We start from the raw sequence: 20,246 nt of genomic DNA, 5'->3' as shown, positions 1-20,246 counted from the left end.
TGATACAAATTGCAGTAGCTTCCAAGATTAAGACTGCACCACTTTCTGGTGTAGTTTCACTGCGCTTATATTGTGGATTCAAATACCAAGAATTGAACAGTACAATAATCCATGTGTTTTAAAATATCATATTGTATGTACTTAAGTAAAAGGATATTCTGTTGCATGGAAACTGGAGAAGTTGTAGGTATGCATTGTACAGTTGATGCCTCATGTACACAAAACTGTATTTTTAAAGGCCCAAAAAGTAAGATATCAATTAAAGTAATTAGCTGCTGAATGATTTTAGGTATCGATTTGGCCACAGTTCATGTAATCTCTTGAGGGAGTAAACATTTTAAATCAATTTACCAAGACAACAGACTTATTATTAAATTGAATTTGATTTGCCCAGGCGTATGATCAGCTTTGTATTTTTACACAATTAATATTTGCAAAAGTATACAACCAATTATGACAGAATGGCCACAAAAGTAAATCTGTACCAAGCGTATGAACAAGGTTAGGAGTAGACCATTCAGTCTCCTAAAACAGCTGTGCCACTAAGATCATGGCTGTTCTGATTGTAACCTCAAATCCACATTCCTGCCTACCCTAATAACCTTTTACCCTCTTGGTTGTCATAAATCTGTCCACCTCAGACTTAAAAGTATTCAAAGCCTCTTCCTTAAAAGGTTGAGTGTTCCAAAGACACTGAACCCAATGAGAGAGAACAAAATCACCTAATCTCTCTTATAGGTTGGTGATACCTCACCACCCCTGCCTACCACCCCCCCCTCCCCCCCCAGTTCGAGGTACTCCTTTAAAGAGGCCACAGCTACAATATCAAGACTCTTCAGGATTGTCTCTGCTTCACAAAGTCACCTTTTGCTATGCTAAGTATAGTTAGGCTTAATTAGTGAGTTGACAGATGTCATGAAAATTGGAGGTGTTTGTTGATAATGAGGAGGATGGTCTTAGGTTCTAGTCTGATATTACAAAGCAAAGAACTACTGATGTCGAAGATCTGAAAAAAAAACAGAAATTCCTGGCAAAACTTGGCATGTCTGGCAGTATCTATGGGAAGAAAGCAGAATTAACGTTTCAAGTCCAGTAACTCTAATTCTGATATTGGACTTGAAACAATATCGCTGCTTTCTTCCCATAGAGGCTGCCAGACCTGCTGAGTTTCACCAGCAATTTCTGCTTTTGTTAATCAAGTTGTAAATTTGGCAGAGCAACGACTTGCAACTTAATCCTGATCAGTGCAAGGTGATGCATTTTAAGAGGTCAGATAAGGAAAGGATATACTCAATAAATGGCTGGTCCCTGAGGAGTACTGGGGAACCAAGAAACCTTGGTGTTCAAGTCCATACATCCCTGAATGTGACAGCACAGGTAGGGTAATAAAGAACCCATGTGAGATGCTTGCCTTCTTTTACTAGGGCATAGAGAACAGGAGCAACAAGGTATTGTTAAAACTTTATAAAATATTGGTTAGGCTCCAGATGGAATTCTCTGTGCTGTTCTGGTCACCACACTATCAGAAGGACTTGATTGCACAGGAGAGGGCACAGAGATTCACTAAGATGTTGCCTGGAACAAAAAGTCTCAGTTATGAGGAGAGACTGGATAAGCTGAGCCTGTTTTTGTTGGAGCATAGGATGCTGAAGGGGAATCTGACTCAGGTGTACAAAATTCTGAAAAGCATGGAAAGGGTAGATCATGAGAATCTTTAGCACTATGGCAAACATGTCCAACACCAGAGGACACAAATCTATGGTGATGGGTAACTGATTTAGATGAGATCTGAGGAAAACTTTTTTTCACCCAGAGGGTGATAGTAATTTGAAATGCACTTATGAGAGCATGTGAGAAGCAGGTACTCTCATAACATTGAAGTAGCATCCAGATGAGCACCTAAAATATCAGGCAGAGTAGGCTGTGGACTAAATGCGGATAAATGGGATTTAGTGTTGTTTGGTTTTTGTTCGTCAGTATATACCTAGTAGGCCAAAGGTTTCTATGCTGTATGACTCTATGACTAACCTCCAGCACACACAAGCCTCACCCATCCAACTATGCCCCAGGTGTCAAAACATGCATTTAAGGTAGAGATGCTGCTTGGCCTGCTGTGTTCATCCAGCTTCACACTTTATTATCATGCATTTAAGGTAACAAGGTGTGGAGCTGGATGAACACAGCAGGCCAAGCAGCATCATAGGAGCAGGAAGGCTGATGTTTTGGGCCTGGACCCTTCATCAGAAAATGCCCCTGCTCCTATGATGCTGCTTGGCCTGCTGTGTTCATCCAGCTCTACACCTTGTTATCTCGGATTCTTCAGCACCTGAGGTTCCTATTATCTCTGATGCATTTAAGGTGTTGGCTTTAACTGTTTCCAATCCAGTTATGTCCTTAAATAAGGTAGCCAATCCTGCACAAAATACTCTAGATATTACCTTGCCAATGCCTACATAAATGAAGTATAACCTCCATTCTTTTGTATTCAATTACTACATGATAAATAATAACATCTTATTAACTATCGTAATTAATTGTGTACCTTAATTCTAACCTTCTATGATTCAAGCACCTGACACCCAGATCCCTCTGCATTTTAGAGTTCTGAAATTTCACCATTGAGATAGTTTGCTTTTTCTTTCTGCCAAACTGGATAGATTCACATCTTTTTTCCACATCTTTGTTCATTCGGTTATCCTATTTATATGTTTTTATAGCCTCTTTATGTCTTTTTATGGCTTATTTTCCTAGCTATCTTTGCAACTCAGCGGCTGGTTGGCTTATTTATGAAGAGTGATACCACAAAGGAATCTCCTTGTCAACCTCTCCCCTTGCTTTGAGGTGTGGTGACTCTCTGGTTAAACAACCACCAGTTGTTTCTCCTTAATGAGAAAGTAGTCCTATGGGCTGATAAAAGTATGGTTACTTTACCTTGCACCATAACAAACTTGGCAATTATGTCTTCCAACTCTTCATCTAAGTCATGTGTATAAATGATACACAAATGAAGCCTCAGCAGTGGGCCCTGTGGCATACTACTCATTACAATTTGAAAAAGACCCACTTAGGTCCCTACTTTCTGTTAGCCAAAGAATCTTCAACCCAATGCCAATATGCTACCTACTCAATGAGCTTTTATTTACCACAATAGCATTTGATGTGATTCTCTATGAAATGCCTTCTGGAAACCTAAGTGCAGTATATCCATCAGTACTCCTTTGTCCATAGTATACCTCCTCAAAGAACGCCAATGGATTGATAAAGCATGACTTCTCTTTCACAAAACCGTTAACTCAATTTGATTAACTGAAACATGCCCAAGTGTCCTGCTATAACTTCTTTAACAATAGGTTCTAACAATTTCCCTGTGATAGATGTTATGCTCACTAGTTTCCTGTCTTCTGCCTCCTGACCTCTTTGACTAAAGGAGTTACATTCACTGTCTTCCATCAGGAAGGTAATGGCCTAGTGATATTATCACTGGACTGTTAATCCAGAGACCTAGTGTTGTCCTGGGGATCCAGGTTCAAATCACGCCATGGCAGATTGTGGACTGTGAATTCAATAAATATCCAGAATTAAGGATCTAATGATGACCATGAAACCATTGTCTGGGGAAAAACCCACCTTGTTCACTAATGTTCTTTAGGAAAGGAAACTGGCATTCCTACCTGGTCTGGCCTGCATGTGACTCCAGGCCCACAGTGATGTTGTTGACTCTTAACTGCCCTCTGGGCAAATAAGGATGAGCAGTAAATGCTGGCCCAGCCAGTGATGCCCCTGTCCCCTGAATATAGGGAAACATATCAGATGTGACCATCCCCGAATGAAGGGAATTTTGCAAACTAAAACCAATACATCAATATGTCTCACTAACCATTTCTGCTATGACCAAGGATAAATTACATCAGGACCCACTTGTCAGCCCTCTGCTCCAACAATTTACTCAGTACCAGATCTCTGGTCATTGCAATTCTCCCAAGTTCCTCACTGTCCTTTCTACTTCCTGACTTATTAAATCCCAATTCTAGGATTTCCTCTCTTTTTTTATTTAACCTACTTTTCTAATCAACCTGTTCAGAGATGTTATTAGCACCTCTGGAGCAAGTGGGACTTTGAAACCAGGCCTTCCAGTCTGGGGGGTAGGGACACTACTATTGTGTTCCCATGGATTTCTTCTGTGTGGACAAGGTCAGAAATCACACGACACCAGGTTATAGTCCAACAAGTTTATTTGAAAACACAAACTTATGGAGCCTCTTCCCTTCTTCAGGTGTTAGTGAGAGAGGACACAGAATTTATAGTAAAAGATCAAAGCTTCATACCACTGATGAAGTTATACTAAACAAACCTTGGATGCTGTTAAATCTTTAATCAGTTAGAAGGTTTTAATTGATTAATATGTATATGTAAATCCTTGAATTCCTTTCAAGTCACAGTCCTGAGAGAACTAAAGGCTTTAGTGGAGTAAAGAAGAGGTGACATTTTAGGTTAGGCAATGCATGTTAGGTGTGAGGCCTTGTTTAGAATCTGTTTGTGCATTAGTTTAGAGTCAGACTGGTTTTATTTCTAAAGTAAGAATTTATAAAATGCTATATTCTTCTAAGTGACTGTGGATGTAAAATATCTGTCCAATTCATCAGCCATTTATTCATTTTTCATTATTAATTCTCCCTGTATCAAAGCCCACTTAAACATTTTTTAAAAATATTTATAGAAATACCTATTGTCTGTTTTTAACAACGGTTGGACTTGAAACTCAGCCATGCATTGCACGATGAGTTGTTACCCAAAATACAGTAACTGCTGTTCTTCCATATAATTCTCTGTTCTCGATATACTGTAATTATTGTGTTTAACTGCAGGACGTTACAGTGTAATTTAAATTAGTTACATATATTTTTGCCGTGACAGAATAAAACACAATGTCACTGGTTACTTTATTATTGTGATTTCCTTCTTTTCCCTTATCCTAATATTAATATAGTCTGGTTAAAGAGATAATGGGAACTGCAGATGCTGGACAATCCGAGATAACAAGGTGTGGAGCTGGATGAACACAGCAGGCCAAGCAGCATCTTAGGAGCACAAAAGCTGACATTTCAGGCCTAGACCCTTCATCAGAAAAGCTGATGAAGGGTCTAGGCCCGAAATGTCAGCTTTTGTACTCCTAAGATGCTGCTTTGCCTGCTGTGTTCATCCAGCTCCACACTTTGTTATCTCATAATCTGGTTAAAGATGGATGTTCTTTCTTCTCTTTGAAGATAGTACATTCATTTGTCCCATGACTTCTGCCTTGCTTTTACATGAGGATGGAGAGTCAGGTCTCAAACCTGCCTCAACCAAATCCAGGATTGAACTCTATGCTGTTGAAATTAGTTTTACCATACATATAGCCAACTTTCATTCATTTTGAGACAACACGGTGTGGAGCTGGATGAACACAGCAGGCCAAGCAGCATCAGAGGAGCAGGAAAGCTGACTGTTTCAGGTTGAGACCCTTCTTTCATTCATTTTTAAGCTTTTCTTTTTTACATTATGAGATGTGAAGGAACTGGCAAAACACAACAAATTTCATCTGATTGGGGAGTTACAGGTGAAATTTTACAGAAAGTTAAATGCAACAGTCACACTTGTGTTGATTTCTTAACAAAGTTACCAGTCTCTCTCAGGACTGGGAAACTACATAGGTTCAATTTATTTGAAGATCTGAGATAAGATCTAACATTTGCTCATTTGACAGCATGATTATAGAGGAACTCAGATGACCCCCTACTCTCACATGCTGCAGGGTGTAAATCACCAGGTCTCTCAGCCCTTAAAGCAATATCACATAAACAGCAACAGGAAGAGTTAGGGGGCAAATCTTGACTTCGGGCATTAGTTATCAGCCAGTCACCCTGTCTGCTTTTGTTACTTCCACTGGAATCGAGTTAAATAAAAATCTGGAGTAATAGAACAGTTTGCAAACTGGCTCAGTGTCAAGTCAGGACCTGAACTAGTTAATATGACACATCTGCGACCAGTGGAGTTTGAACCCAGGCTGACAGAGAGGTGAGACACCCCCTGAGCCTTTGTGTTTATTTAGACCAAATTGTTTGGACATGTAATGGATTACCCCCATAACAGAGCCTTCTGGTTCAGAGGTAGGGACACTACCCCCATGCTATTAAACCCTCAAGGTGATGTATAGTTACAGAGATAGCTGCACTCCGGCACTAACGGGCTTTCCCGGGCCTGGGAAAGAGCAGACTCGGTCGTCGCTGTCCGTGGTGCTGATCCTTTTGGCGCTCGCTCTGCATCCTTCCCGATCCAAGCCACTGCCCTGTGGACCTCCTGAGATTCGGAGGAAGGCCGCACGGAGATGATAAAGCTTTTCCTAAAATTGTTACACAGGATAATATAGATGAAGGGATTGAGGGAGCTGCTGGAATAGCCCAGACTGACTGCAGCCACGTAGGCGTAGTAGAACAGCAAGGTGGACTCGGCTGGAGTCAGCTGTACGAACCGCAGCAGGTTAAAAGGTGCCCAGCAGAGAAAGAAAGTGAGGCAGATGGTACTGGCGATTCGTGCCACTCTCCTGGTCCGCAGTCTAGCTCTTTCGTGGGAGAGGAGAGAGCTGGGGGAGCTCATCTTCAACAGGATCTTCCTGTAAGCCACTGAGATGACAGTGAAGGGAATAGCGAACGCCACGAAGAACTGGTAAATGGTGAACCAGTACACATCCGTCTTAGGATTGGGGAAGCGGATCACACAGTCCGAGAGCCCCCCGGGTTGCCGGAGGAGCCCGGCGTACATCCAAACCGGGATCACAGTCAGAAACGAGAGGAGGCAGAGACAGCAGACCGTGAGGGTGGCGAAACAGGGTTTGCGGAAGCGAGCCGAACTCAGAGGGTACACGATGGCCAAATACGTGTCTATCGTCATAGCTGTGAGGATGTAGGTGCTGCTAAACTGGGTGTTGGTGTCCATCACAGAGATAACGGTGCACAGTCTGCTCCCAAAATACCAACCTCTGTTCCCCAGTAACTCAGGGATGACAAACGGCATCCCCATCAGAAACAGCAGGTCAACCACAGACAAACTGATGAAGAAGACATCCGGAACTCTGCTGCCGCTCGACTTGAATTTAAAGTTCTTGATCACCGTGAAAATGACAATAGTGTTACCGATTATCCCGGACAGAGCGACTAGACCGAATATTGTTGGCATGATGATACTTGTGTAAACAAGGGGATTGGTCTCTGAAATTTAAAGAAACGAAATTTCCCTGTTACAATCTAGAGTTTGATACAATATGTATGTAAAGGGTGAGGGGAGGATCAATGTTTGTTTAAGTGAAATTAACAAAGTCTTCCAAAACTTGCATAAAAACGGAAATTGCTGGAAAAAGCTCAGCAGGTCTGGCAGCATCTGTGGACAGAAGAGTCAGAATTAACGTTTTGGGTGCAGTGACCCTTCCGCAGAACTCTTCCAAAACTGGCTTCTCTTTCCAACCCTCCTTGCCGATTTAGCAACACAACAGTGAGCTTCGAAGAGCTACTATTTGGAAATGTGACAAAGGAAAGTATTTCTTCGAAGAAAAACGCAGCAATTAACGTTCTCCATGAGAATTGAGATATTTACTGTACTTATTTTTTAAAAAAGAGTCAACGCAGCAACGGGAAAATGTGAGCAAAAACCATGGGACGCTGGAGATCGGTGATGAAACCACAAGGAGCTGGGAAGCTCCGCCAGATTCTGACATCTCTCAGCATCAAAACAGATGCTAAGTACCTGAACTGATCGAGATACAGAAACTGAAGACAATCCAGGAATTTTACTCAAACGGCGCTTTCAGAATTATTTCTCCTTAACCTGATGGAAGCCTATTTAAATAAAAGCCTCTTACCTGAGAATGTAAAGTTGAACAAAGTATTTGAACAGTTCCATGGGGCCATTGTGTTAAGCTGATTTCTCCTCGCTATGTTTTACAGGCTCTTTGCAAATACATGGACCGTTTTTATAGACTCTAGGACAGATCTGCCCTAAAGCATCATTCAGTCGCTGAAGTCAGCTTCGATTCTATTTGCACTTGTGTCCTTGCGTAATCGTGTTTAGATTCGGCGGCAGGAGCTACAAGAGTTCGTGACAATCAGACTGTCTAACTTGTTTTTACAGCGGCCCCTTTTTCATAACCCCGAGACTAATATAGTGGCGGGGAGATTTGCTAGAGCTACACTGGAGCAACGGGGGCGTGCAAAGGCATAGTGAGGATAAAAGAATAAGGCTGAAGCTGGCACAGTTGAGAAAAGGAACAAATCAAATAGTCAAGGCAGGCAGAAGTAAAGCAGAGGAGGAGGAAATCGAACTGATAAGTTAAATTGCATTTATTTCAATGCAGGAGACCTGACAGGTAAGGCAGATGAACTTAGGTCATTGTTGGGAACATGGGGCTGGGATAGCATTCTGACTGTACTCGGGGAGGATAATCCAGGGAGTACATTCATTGACATTATTGGGGTGGAACTGAGAAAGAAAGGGATGATCACCTTATTGGGATTGTACTATAGAAACCCCAATAGTCATTAGGAAATTGAGAAGCAAATTTGTAAAGGAGACCTTGGTTATCTGTAATAGGGTGGTAATGGTAAGGCATTTTAACTTTCCAATGGGGCTGTCATAGTGTTAAGGGCTTGGATGGAGAGGAATTTGTTAAGGGTGTATGTGGATGTACCTACCACTGAAAGAGCAAAACCTGCCTTTCTCTTGGAGAATAAGGCAGGGCATGTAACTGAGGTGTCAGTGGGGGAGTATTTTGAGGCCAGTGACCATAATTCTATCAGTTTTAAATAGTGATGGCAAAGGAGAGACTGGATATAAAAAGTTAAAGGTTTAAATTGGGGGAAGAGGCCAATTTTGACAATATTAGGCAAGTATTTTCAAAAGTTGTTATGGGGAAGCTATTTGCAGGTAAAGGGACAGCTGGAAAGTGGAAGGCTTTCCAAAATGAGACAGAGGCCCAGAGATAGTACATTCCTGTTAGTGTGAAAGGCAAGGCTGGTAGGTGTGGGGAATACTGGATGACTAGAGAAATTGATGCTCTAGTCAAGAAAAAGGAGGCATATATGTAGACAGCTGGAATCAAGCAAATCTGTGGAGGAGTAAAGGACAGTAGGTGTATACTCGAGGGAAATCAAGAGAGCAAAAAGGGAAATGGGATAACTTTGGGTTTTCCTTAATCCTATTTGCCAAAGAGATTCAACAAACACATTGAAGACAATAGACTAACTATAGGGAGAGAATAGGGTCCTTTAAAGATCAACAAAGCTGCCTAGGTGTGGAACCACAGAAGTTGGGGAAGATACTGAATGATTATTTCACATCAGCGTTTTCTGCAGAGAAGGATACGGAAGCTAGAAAATTTGGAGAAAGTGATACCTTGAGCAGTGTACATATTATAGAGGTGGTGGTGCTGGATATCTTGAAAAGCATAATTGTGGATAAATCTCCAGGGCCTGATGGGGTGCACCCCAGAACCTTGAGGGGAACTAGGGAAGTGATTGCTGGGCCCTTGCTGAGATATTTATATCACCGATAGCCATGGATGAGGTGGCAGATGACAAGAGGGTATCTAACGTGGTAATATTATTTAAGAAACATGGTGAAGAAAAGAAGAACTAAGAACAGTGAGCCTGAAATCAGTTGTGTGTATGTTGTTGGTGATGATTCTGAGGAACAGAATTTACGTGTTTAGAAAGGCAAGGACTGATTAGGGATAGTCAATATGACTTTGTGTATGGAAAAAAAAAAATCTCTCACGTGTGTTTTGAGAAAGTGACAAAGAAAATTAATGATGGCAGAGCAGTGGACATTGTCTACATGACTTCAGCAAGGCATCTGGTAAGGTTCTGCATGGTAGATTGGTTGGCAAGGTTGGATCACATGGAATCTAGGGAGATCTAACAATTTGGACACAATTAGCTTGAAGATATGAGACAGAGGATGATGGATAGTTGTTATTCTGAGTGAACGCCTGTGACCAGCAGTGCACCACAAGAATCGGTGATGGGTCCACTGCTTTTTGTCATTTATATAAATGACTTGGATGTGAATAAAGGAGGAGTGGTTAGTAAGTTTGCAGATGACAACAAAACTGTGAAAAGTCGTGTGTACTTGGAACTGGTCTTGCAACTTATCAGGCCAAGAAAATTTTACATTGACTTTCTCAAACTCGGTGTATAATTGTAATTGAGGGGCTCTTGTAGCAGTGGTAACATCCCTACCTCTTGGGTAGGAGGCCCTGTTCAAGTCCCATCTGCTCCAGACATGTGTCATAACATGTTTGAACAAGTTGATTAAAAACACCTATAAATGTAACCAAAGCCAAAGTGAACCATGAAATCCTGGATGAATGCAGCAGGCCAAGCAGCCTGTTCCTCTGATGCTACTTGGCCTGCTGTGTTCATCCAGCTCTACACCTTGTTATCTCAGATTCTCCAGCATCTGCAGTTCCTACTATCTTTGAAACCAAAAAATCCTGGAAATCCTTATCCAACAGTACTGTGGCAATAATTTCACACATATGGACTGTGACAGTTTAAAGCTGCTCCCTGCTACTCTCTCAAGGTCGATTAGGGATGTACAACAAACAGTGATATGCCATCATGCCCATATCTAATGAACTAATAAAAATCTTGAGCTACTTTTTAGTCCCATTTAAAAATTGTTATAACTACTTCCTTTGTCAGGAATCTGCTGCTTTATGCTAAGTATCTCACCGTACATGAAAGAGGAAGAATAAGAAAAAAAATTGGCACAATGACCAGAGAATTTTAAAATCAAGTGTTTTGGATTTAGAATGCATTGCCTTTTAGGGCAGGGATTACAGACTAAATTGTAGTCTTTAAAAGGAAACTGATAAATACTTGAAAGAGCAAAAACAAAATTGCAAAGATAAGTAAAAAGAAGAGAGAGTACAATTAGTTGGACTGCCCTTTGGAAAAAAAAGGTAGATGAATGCATAAGGGATTGAACTGCCTGCTTGTTACTTTTAACATTTGATCATCTTGTTATTCACAAAATTGAGTAGCATCTTTATTCTACAAACCAGTGAACTGCACAGACTACAGAATGTATTTTGAACTGCACAGCACAAGTGATATGCCCTTAAAACTAAGTAATATTTTAGATCAAAAGTGTAAAAATAGGACATGTACATTTATTTCTCAAATTCTCATGCAATGTTTTCACCAAATACAATTAAACAGAGCTAGCCATCACAAATCCAGAATCTGCACTCATGTTGGATATCAGCTGGAAAGTTTTATTTATTTATGAAAAAAATACAAAAATCACTTTATAACAAAAATATTAAATGACAATTATTAATTCAAGTACAATCTTGCAATAAAACTTTGCTCAGCTAACCTTAATTTAAAAATCCTCACTGTAACCATTCATTTAAAACTCCTTGTATGCAGAGCATCAACTACACCATTTAATAATGATTTTGACATTAATATTTTACATTACTTTATTTTACGTCCTGTACTAGCACATGCCCATTACAAAACACAGTCTTGTGAACTGTAAAACTGGAAGGATTGAGCCATGTTATGAATTCTCTACGATGCAAAGAATGAAATTAAATCTGTGATGGTCACACAGCATTATAAAGGGGATCTATTTATAGGAGCTTCATACAGCTAATATCTCGTCCTTGTTTACAGTGGAGATTTAGAGATATTGTACATGAGTATGATTGCTATGTAGATTCTGGACCTCCCAGACGAGCACCTCATTGTATGCGACAGAGAGGAGAAACTTCCCAGAAGGTGTGAATTGACTGAAGTGAACAATATCATTATGCCCAGCGAAATCTTGGAATTTTCCACACGGGTATTGAATTAGTTTCAGAAGTCTCCCTGCACAAAACGAGAAACATTAAAGAGCATAAGACCATAAGACATAGGAGTGGAAGTAAGGCCATTCGGCCCATCGAGTCCACTCCGCCATTTAAATCATGGCTGATGGGCATTTCAACTCCACTTCCCTGCACTCTCACCGTAGCCCTGAATTCCTTGTGAGATCAAGAATTTGTCGATCTCTGCCTTGAAGCCATCTAGCTGTTGGACTAAAAGTCTAAGATATGTAGCAATATTGCTTTTAATGCATTTTGACCAAATTTCAAGTTTCAAACAATTTTATTTAATGCATCAATTATCTTCTGGTATTGAAACTGCCTTTCCATTGAAACAAAAATAAGCAACAGATCTTAGATTAGTCTTAGTAACTTGTTTCTTATGGTGTAAACCAAACAATGAACAGAAGTAGATAATAAAATGTGAGGCTGGATGAACACAGCAGGCCAAGCAGCATCTCAGGAGCACAAAAGCTGACGTTTCGGGCCTAGACCCTTCATCAGAGAGGGGGATGGGGGGAGGGAACTGGAATAAATAGGGAGAGAGGGGGAGGCGGACCGAAGATGGAGAGTAAAGAAGATAGGTGGAGAGGGTGTAGGTGGGGAGGTAGGGAGGGGATAGGTCAGTCCAGGGAAGACGGACAGGTCAAGGAGGTGGGATGAGGTTAGTAGGTAGCTGGGGGTGCGGCTTGGGTGGGAGGAAGGGATGGGTGAGAGGAAGAACCGGTTAGGGAGGCAGAGACAGGTTGGACTGGTTTTGGGATGCAGTGGGTGGGGGGGGAAGAGCTGGGCTGGTTGTGTGGTGCAGTGGGGGGAGGGGATGCACTGGGCTGGTTTGGGGATGCAGTAGGGGAAGGGGAGATTTTGAAACTGGTGAAGTCCACATTGATACCATATGGCTGCAGGGTTCCCAGGTGGAATATATGAGTTGCTGTTCCTGCAACCTTCGGGTGGCATCATTGTGGCGGTGCAGGAGGCCCATGATGGACATGTCATCAAGAGAATGGGAGGGGGAGTGGAAATGGTTTGCGACTGGGAGGTGCAGTTGTTTGTTGCGAACTGAGCGGAGGTGTGCGTCATCAAGAGAATGGGAGGGGGAGTGGAAATGGTTTGCGACTGGGAGGTGCAGTTGTTTGTTGCGAACTGAGCGGAGGTGTTCTGCACAACAGGCCAAGCGACATCAGAGGAGCAGGAAAGCTGACGTTTTGGGCCTAGACCGTCTTTCAGGGCCTTGAAAAAATTCTTTTTGAAGAAGGGTCGAGGCCCGAAACGTCAGCTTTGCTGCTTGGTCTGCTGTGTTCATCCAGTTCTACACCTTGTTATCTCATTCTCCAGCATCTGCAGTTCTGCTATCTCAGTGTATCCAATTGGCAAACTCATCCTGAATCCCATGTGACCTGACTTCATTAATTAGTTTACCATGTAGAACCTTGTCAAATGCTTTACCAAAATCCAAGTAAACAGTGCCTATTGCTCTATCATCATCAACCTTTTTGATAACTTTCTCAAAAAGCTTACTCAGGTTATCGAGACTTGATTTTCCTCACACAAAACAATGCTGATGATCCAAATGAAGGGTCTAGGCCCGAAACGTCAGCTTTTGTGCTCCTGAGATGCTGCTTGGCCTGCTGTGTTCATCCAGCCTCACATTTTATTATCTTGGAATCTCCAGCATCTGCAGTTCCCATTATCAATGAACAGAAGTAGGCTGCTTGGCCCCTCAAGCCTGCTCCACCATTCAATAGGACATGGCTGAGCTAACAGTGCGCAGGCCCACTTCCCTGCCTTTTCCCCATCTGATCCAGAATCTATCCATCTCAGTCTCAAACACACACAAGGACTCTTCTCCCCCCCTTACCCACCCCCGCCCCCACAGGTCTGTGGCTAGATGTTCCAAAAATCAGAAATCACAACACCAGGTTATGGTACAACAGATTTATTTGAAAACACAAGTTTTCAGAGCCTCTCCTGAGCCTGGAGGAGGAGCAAGGTTCCGAAAGTTTGCGTTTTCAAATAAACCTGTTGGACTATATCTGATGTCGTGTGATTTCTGACCTTGTCAACCTCAGTCCAACACTGGCATCTCCTTATCACAGATGTTCCAATGACTCTCAACTATGAGAGAAGAAATTCCTCCTTATCTCTGACTTAAAGAAACCCCTTTGTTTTAAGGCTATGCCCATTGGTCCTAGACTCTTCCATGAAGGAAAACATCCTTTCAGCATTTACGCTTCAAACCCCTTAAGAATACTAAATATTTCAATTAGATCACTTCTCATTCCTCTAAACTCCAATGAGAGGAGTCCCAACCTGTTTAGCCTTTGCTCATAAGATAACTCCTCCACACCAGGGACGATTCTAGTGAATCTTCCCTGATTGGCCTCTAATAAAATAGTATCTTTCCTCAAATAAGGGGACCAAAACTGCTCATTGTACTCCAGATGTAGTCTCACCGACACCTTGTACAGTTGCAGGTAAGACTTCCCTCCTCCTATCCTCTAAGCTCCTTCAAATAAAGGCCAACATTTCATTAGCCTTCCTGAGTACCTGCGGCATTTGTGTGCTAGCTTTCTCTGTTTCATGCACAGGTGCCTCAAGTCCCTTGTGTTGCTGCTTTCTGTAGTTTTTATCCATTTAAATAATACCATTCTTTTGTTCTCTTCCAAAATGAACAACTTCACATTTTCCCAAATTATACTCTACTTGCCAACATTTTGTCCATTTACTTAACTTATCAATGCTGCTCTGTAAACTTTGCACCCCTTTGCAACTTGCTTTCCACCTACTTTTGCGTTGTGCACAAATTTGGCTATAGTGCATTTACTTTCTTCCTTCAAGTCAAATTGTCAATATATCAATTAAAAAGGAAATTCTATACCATATAGAACAGGAAGCATAAGGATTGATCTCAGGTCTCTACTGAATTGGCTGATTCACTCCAGGAAACAGAATTGTTTTGTATACCCCCTGCCCAAGAGGACTAAGTTTTAAAAATGTTTCCATTTTTAATGATCACATATTTCAGCATTTCAGGCTTGTGGGCCCATGTGTTTCTTGGGGCATATTGCGGCAGAAATGCAATGACTAACATTTCCAACAAAAAACTGGGATAAGTTAAATTAGATTATTGCACAATTTCCTAGCATGTCTTAAGATGTCATAATTTTGTGAGTTCATGCTAATGAAGCAGTCTGCCAAATAATGTTATGAACGTTTATACATACAGATCCCATTATGACTAATCTTCTCATTTCTCAAGAGGTGTAAATGGGTTTTGAGCTGTAGCCTCCGGGTTTGACTTTAAACAGGAAAGATTTCTACAAGCTATGTCTAGCACTAAATGATGAAAAGAATGGAAAGATGTTTCAAGAAACCTTGAAATGGAACATGGGACAATGAAGAAGCAGAGACAAAGTACAATATTCTAGTCCTTTTGGAAAGTGTTCTTTGTGTTATAACCATTGCATCAAAGCACCTAGGGTTATAGTATTTGATTCCAACTATGTCAAAACCATCAATAATGCTTCTGTAATGTTAGCATATTTGCACAAAGCAATAAAGTCTATAAAAAATGTTGTACAAGTTCATTGTATTACTCATGAGACTACCAAAAATGATATTCAAAGTAAGTAACTCCTTAACTGAGCACAGGAGTTGACTGTTGCTTGTTCAACATTTGGATCCTTTTACATTTTTTCTTTCCTTCCATCAACACATCCTTCCAATAAAGAACATCTCTTTCTATAGAACATTTTCCTCTGTGCTACCCTCTGATTACCCTGTGCAATGAATTTGTACATTAGAGTTAAACAAACCTACGTTTACAAATATCATTCTAAGCCTAAAGGAAAGGAAATGCAGTAGATTAACTCTTAATTGTAACAGGACTTTTCAGTAACTCAGCATGCTTAAATTCCCTTTCTACCATGGTGTGTTTCTCTGCCACTCAAAAGTCATTTATCACTTTTGTACATGCAATATTATTTTTAAAGCGTGTTACACTCATGACTAATTGGGACGGTATGTGATTGCATGTATTTTCCAAAGTCACCTGTGAGAAACTCTGACTCAGATAATCACAGAACAAACTTCAACTTACCATTGGTCCCAATTGCAATAAATTGCCCTCCAGGAGAGGGGCTCATACTTGTGGCCCATTGAGGCAAAGGTATCTTTTTAACTGTCTACAAAGAGATACAGAAAAAAAAGACATTAAGGTACAGAAAGGATGTTGTGACAAACAGCTCAGGTTGAACAACTTCAGCAAACCCGATCTTTGTAGACACTTCAAACCAGATTTCAGACCAATAAAAAGTGTTGCAGAAACAATTCTACATTGAAACCATCCACTTGAGTTGGGCTGCGAATGATGCTTTGCTCTAATTTGAAGATTAAGAACTCACTGCTCCGGGATGAGAATGGGTGAAGATAATGAAGTCTCAACAATTTCAGGAGTAAGGCATCACATATATATTATACTGTGGACACCAAAGTTATTCCAGCACGAGGGGACAGAGGATTACAGCATTTTTATCAGCTGCAGTGAAATCCAAATGCATTTAGGCCACTGTGAGAGTGATTGGCAGAACCATTAGGATTCCCAGCTTACTTTAAAAAGTATGCAAACCAATGCATTGTATGAAATTATGGAACTGACCTCAGCAAATTCAATTTTCAATGCAGTTAGTATGTGTAATACAGGATGAACTCCATACTTACAACAGATTATCCAATGGGTTGTATTCTATGTCCAAAGTGAAGCAAAGGGCTATGGGGGCAGCAAGGCAGAGGTCAGAAAAAAATTACAAAGGGTGGAACTCCATAATCAAGTTCAGAATTTCACCAAACAGCAGAAATTTCTAATCCCTGAGTGTGGAGAATACTTGTGTAAGTTTTTTCTAGCCCCCTGGTGCTAATAATTTGTGCACTAATGTATCGTACTACAATAAAAACACTACTGCAGGCTTTTAAAAATGGTTGAATAAAGACCTGTAATTGACATATACCTGCTTTTTATATAGACTGTACAGTATGATCTCTGGTTTCGCTCCAAATCCCACATACACCACTATGCCACTTCGATTGCGCGAAAAGGCAGCTAGGCTCGGAGGGAGGGTACTTTTGTCACAGAGCTGACAGAAATGAAAGGAAATATTGAAATTACACAACTGACCATCTGAAGCACATTCTGGTCTCTACCGCAACATTTACTTAGTAAGCAAAAAGCCTTTATTTTTGAGTCCGGTGACTCTTCATCAGCAATTTCTGCTTTTGTTCCAGCAGATACTGTATATTTATGTATAAGTAGTTATGCCCCTGCTCAAGGCTGAGTCATTTAACATTGTTTCATATACATTTAATAAGTAGTGTCAAAATATCAGTCTAACTTTGCCAGTTTCAGGATAATGTCATTTGCCACAGACTTCCTCCTTTGAGGCCTGCACATTCTATGAATCTCCCATAATGATTTTCACTTTCCGTCTCCCTGCCATCGCTTGCCTCTCACCCTTGCACCTCATCTCGCTTCCTTTCTTCTGACCTAATGCTTTGGATTTTATTTCATGGCCTTGCACCAAACTCAACTGAAGCCCGAGTGGCAGAGGTTGATTAGCGCAAGTAGTCCTGGAAATTCAGCCGATACCTGCAGCAACCACTAGTTGGAGCTGGTCAAATTAAGAGTACAGTTTGGAATCTTTTTTATTGCATATTCTGTTTCTTTTAGATTTAGTGATGGGTTTTACTTTGCCAGTTATTTATGGTAGGAATGCACAATACTGAACGTACATAGTTTGACATTTCAACTTGTATGCTGCTTTTCTAGGCAAGAAATACCCGAAGGAACAAAATCTGGCTTTAACATTGATTCTTATGGCAAATTATGATTCACTTCAATTTGCGATTTTCAGAAAGCAACTACAACTTTAAGTGAGGATTACTGCAGTGTCTAATTATTAAAACACAATATTAGGCTACAAAGATAAGAAAGGTTGCAGAATCTGGTTTTATAGATTTGGCAAACATAAAGTGATACAGATGGCATACATTTTACCCGCTTCCTAAAAAGGTGGAGGTTAGGCTCACCTCCGATTTAATAGGTGCTGGGAACGTCAACCAATCAATAAGCTCACACTGGTCTTTGTGCCAATCAGTAGCCCAAACACTAACACGTCGATCTGAACTGACAGCCAGCCACATTTCACATCCATCAAGTCCAAATTCGTCACACTGGAAAAGAAATGCATAACAGTTTAGTGTGTCATGTTCAGACTCCACACCTTACGCCAATTTTAGCTGAAATAGTTTGGCTAAACGGCAGAAATGCTAAGTGCTCAGTAGAACATTGTAGATATTTTTTATCTTTGAGTATGCATTTAGTTTTTTGATATTTAATTTTGTGTTATAAGATTTTTAATAACCCTAGACTTACTTTTTTCCGTGCACATTCGATGGCAGTAATCGGCGAACCTTTATGATCACTGATGACACGAATAGTGATCCCTGTCCGAGAACTACTCACAGCCATCAGACCATCCTTACCTCCTGAAATGATAACCTCACCTAGGGATAAATATGAAATATCTGTCAGTGTTAATCACACACTTCAGATCAGGGCTACTTGTACAATGGTGATTAAAGGATAGCTGATGGGTATTCTGGGAAAAAAGCTATGCATTTGTGCTGTGTACTTATGATTAGCTTTCTAAGCTATGTAGCGTGTTTTCTATATTAGTAGCTAGTGGAACATACCATCCATTGAATATGCAATGGCACTGACTGCCACAGGATGGGGATGGATCTTCAATTCCATCTCAGTTTTCAATATTCCAAAGAAACGTATTGTGCCATCACTATATCCTGCCACAATTTGCTGTTTGTCAACACAGTTCCTCGAGTTGACCGCAGGGCTCCATGCCATACATAAACAGTTCTGAAACATGATAGGGAAAGTTTAAATGTGAATGCTTTCTCACACAGAATCAGTTTTTCCATCCAGTTTTAACTATTCAAGATCTAGTGATTAGTTTTTCTTAAATTCATTCACAGGATGAAGATATTGCTGGCTAGGCAGCATTTATTGCCCACCCCTAACTGCCCAGTGAGCAGTCAAGAGTCAAACATTACTATGGGTCTGGAGTCACATGTAGGCCAGACCAGGTAAGGATGGCAGTTTCCTTCCCTAAAGGGCATTAGTGAACCAGATGGTTTTTCCTGACAATCGACAACGGATTTATGGTTATCATTAGATTGTTAATTCCAGATATTTATTGAACTCAAATTCCACCAATTTCCATGGTAGGAGTCGAGCCCAGGTCCCCAGAACATTATCTGGGTCTCCGGATTAACAGTTCACCAATAATACCTCTAGGCCATCACCTCCCCTGTTCTGATGAAGCAACTGCTATACAGAATCCATGAAGCTTCACATCCTTGATTAGTAGATTCAAAAAGTACTGTTCTAGTGGTCACTGATTAAAGAATAAGGGATCACCCATTAAAGACAAAGATAAAAATATTTTCTCACAGAGATTCATGAGTCTGTGGAAAGTTCTTCCTCAAAAGGTGGTGCAAGCAGTCCTTGAATATTTTAAGGCAGAGATAACTACATTCTTTATAAGCAAAGTGGTAAAAGATTATCCATGGTTAGATGGGCAAGTGGAGTAACTGAATGTCTTACTGAATGGCAAAGCAGGTTTGAGGGGCCAACAGGGCTAGCCATTCTCCTATTTCATGTGTTCATATGTAATAAATGATGAATGCTGTTGATGACTTAGTAACATCACTTGATGTTGTTGATGAAAACTTCCATCATTTAGTAATTTTAAAGCAAACTATTCCTTACTTGTTCTGCATTTCTTTTTTGGTAACATACCTGATTAAGAACATGAAACTGAACAACCAGCTCGGTGGTGTGCATGACCCACACTCTTAAACTTCCATCCTCTGCACATGTGGCAAAATGACTCTCATCAGGGCTAAAAGTCACTTGATTAACCTAAAGAAAAATAAAACAGGTAAAGTGGTCAACAATCTCTTGCTTATTTACACTTAAGAGGGCAACAAATCCAATTGAGAACCAGATGTTGAGATTTGTCCACATTGCCATTCAAGTATGAGATTCTGAGGTATGATGGCACAAGACATACTGTGTATGCATTTAATACAAAAAGCACAAAGCTTTGCAAAGATGAGTATATTGTTTTTCTGAAAAATAATTCAATCTTTCACTTAAAAATAAGTAATTTTAGCAACATTCTTTTACTTATTTTGGTAGTGGTATAATATTTGTTCTGTGCCAATGTCTGGATTAGTCACATGCAGAACTATTTTGAAGTCAATTTTCTTT

The 20,246-nt window shown here is 40.6% G+C and overlaps 2 protein-coding genes across 8 annotated transcripts in view; both read right to left on the bottom strand.

Moving 5' to 3' along the window:
* Window positions 1-6,177: 6,177 nt before the first annotated feature.
* On the bottom strand, window positions 6,178-7,224 carry LOC125462456 (melanin-concentrating hormone receptor 1-like). Its single transcript, XM_048552511.2, has one exon. The coding sequence runs from the start codon at window positions 7,210-7,212 to the stop codon at window positions 6,178-6,180; it is 1,035 nt and encodes a 344-aa protein (XP_048408468.1). The 5' UTR covers window positions 7,213-7,224.
* A 4,133-nt stretch (window positions 7,225-11,357) lies between these two features.
* wdr90 (WD repeat domain 90) overlaps window positions 11,358-20,246 on the bottom strand; it is an 81,028-nt gene continuing 72,139 nt past the window's right edge. For all 7 annotated transcript variants that reach the window (XM_059654169.1, XM_059654173.1, XM_059654172.1 and 4 more), the window contains 7 exons: window positions 19,773-19,895; window positions 18,650-18,830; window positions 18,330-18,460; window positions 17,984-18,127; window positions 16,909-17,034; window positions 16,002-16,086; window positions 11,358-11,906 (listed from right to left, as the gene is read on the bottom strand). In XM_059654169.1, coding sequence (XP_059510152.1) covers window positions 11,719-11,906; window positions 16,002-16,086; window positions 16,909-17,034; window positions 17,984-18,127; window positions 18,330-18,460; window positions 18,650-18,830; window positions 19,773-19,895 — 978 coding nt within the window. In that variant the 3' untranslated portion in view covers window positions 11,358-11,718. The remainder of the gene's footprint in view (window positions 11,907-16,001; window positions 16,087-16,908; window positions 17,035-17,983; window positions 18,128-18,329; window positions 18,461-18,649; window positions 18,831-19,772; window positions 19,896-20,246) is intronic.

This window comes from Stegostoma tigrinum, chromosome 23 (assembly GCF_030684315.1).
Source record: "Stegostoma tigrinum isolate sSteTig4 chromosome 23, sSteTig4.hap1, whole genome shotgun sequence".
Classification (NCBI taxonomy): domain Eukaryota; kingdom Metazoa; phylum Chordata; class Chondrichthyes; order Orectolobiformes; family Stegostomatidae; genus Stegostoma; species Stegostoma tigrinum.
The sequence above is the reverse complement of the archived record's forward strand: the minus strand, read 5'-3'. Positions and strand labels throughout refer to the sequence as shown.

Bases quoted from the DNA above. Each gene is read 5' to 3' on its own strand.
- LOC125462456 (XM_048552511.2), bottom strand. From the start codon at position 7,212: ATGCCAACAATATTCGGTCTAGTCGCTCTGTCCGGGATAATCGGTAAC.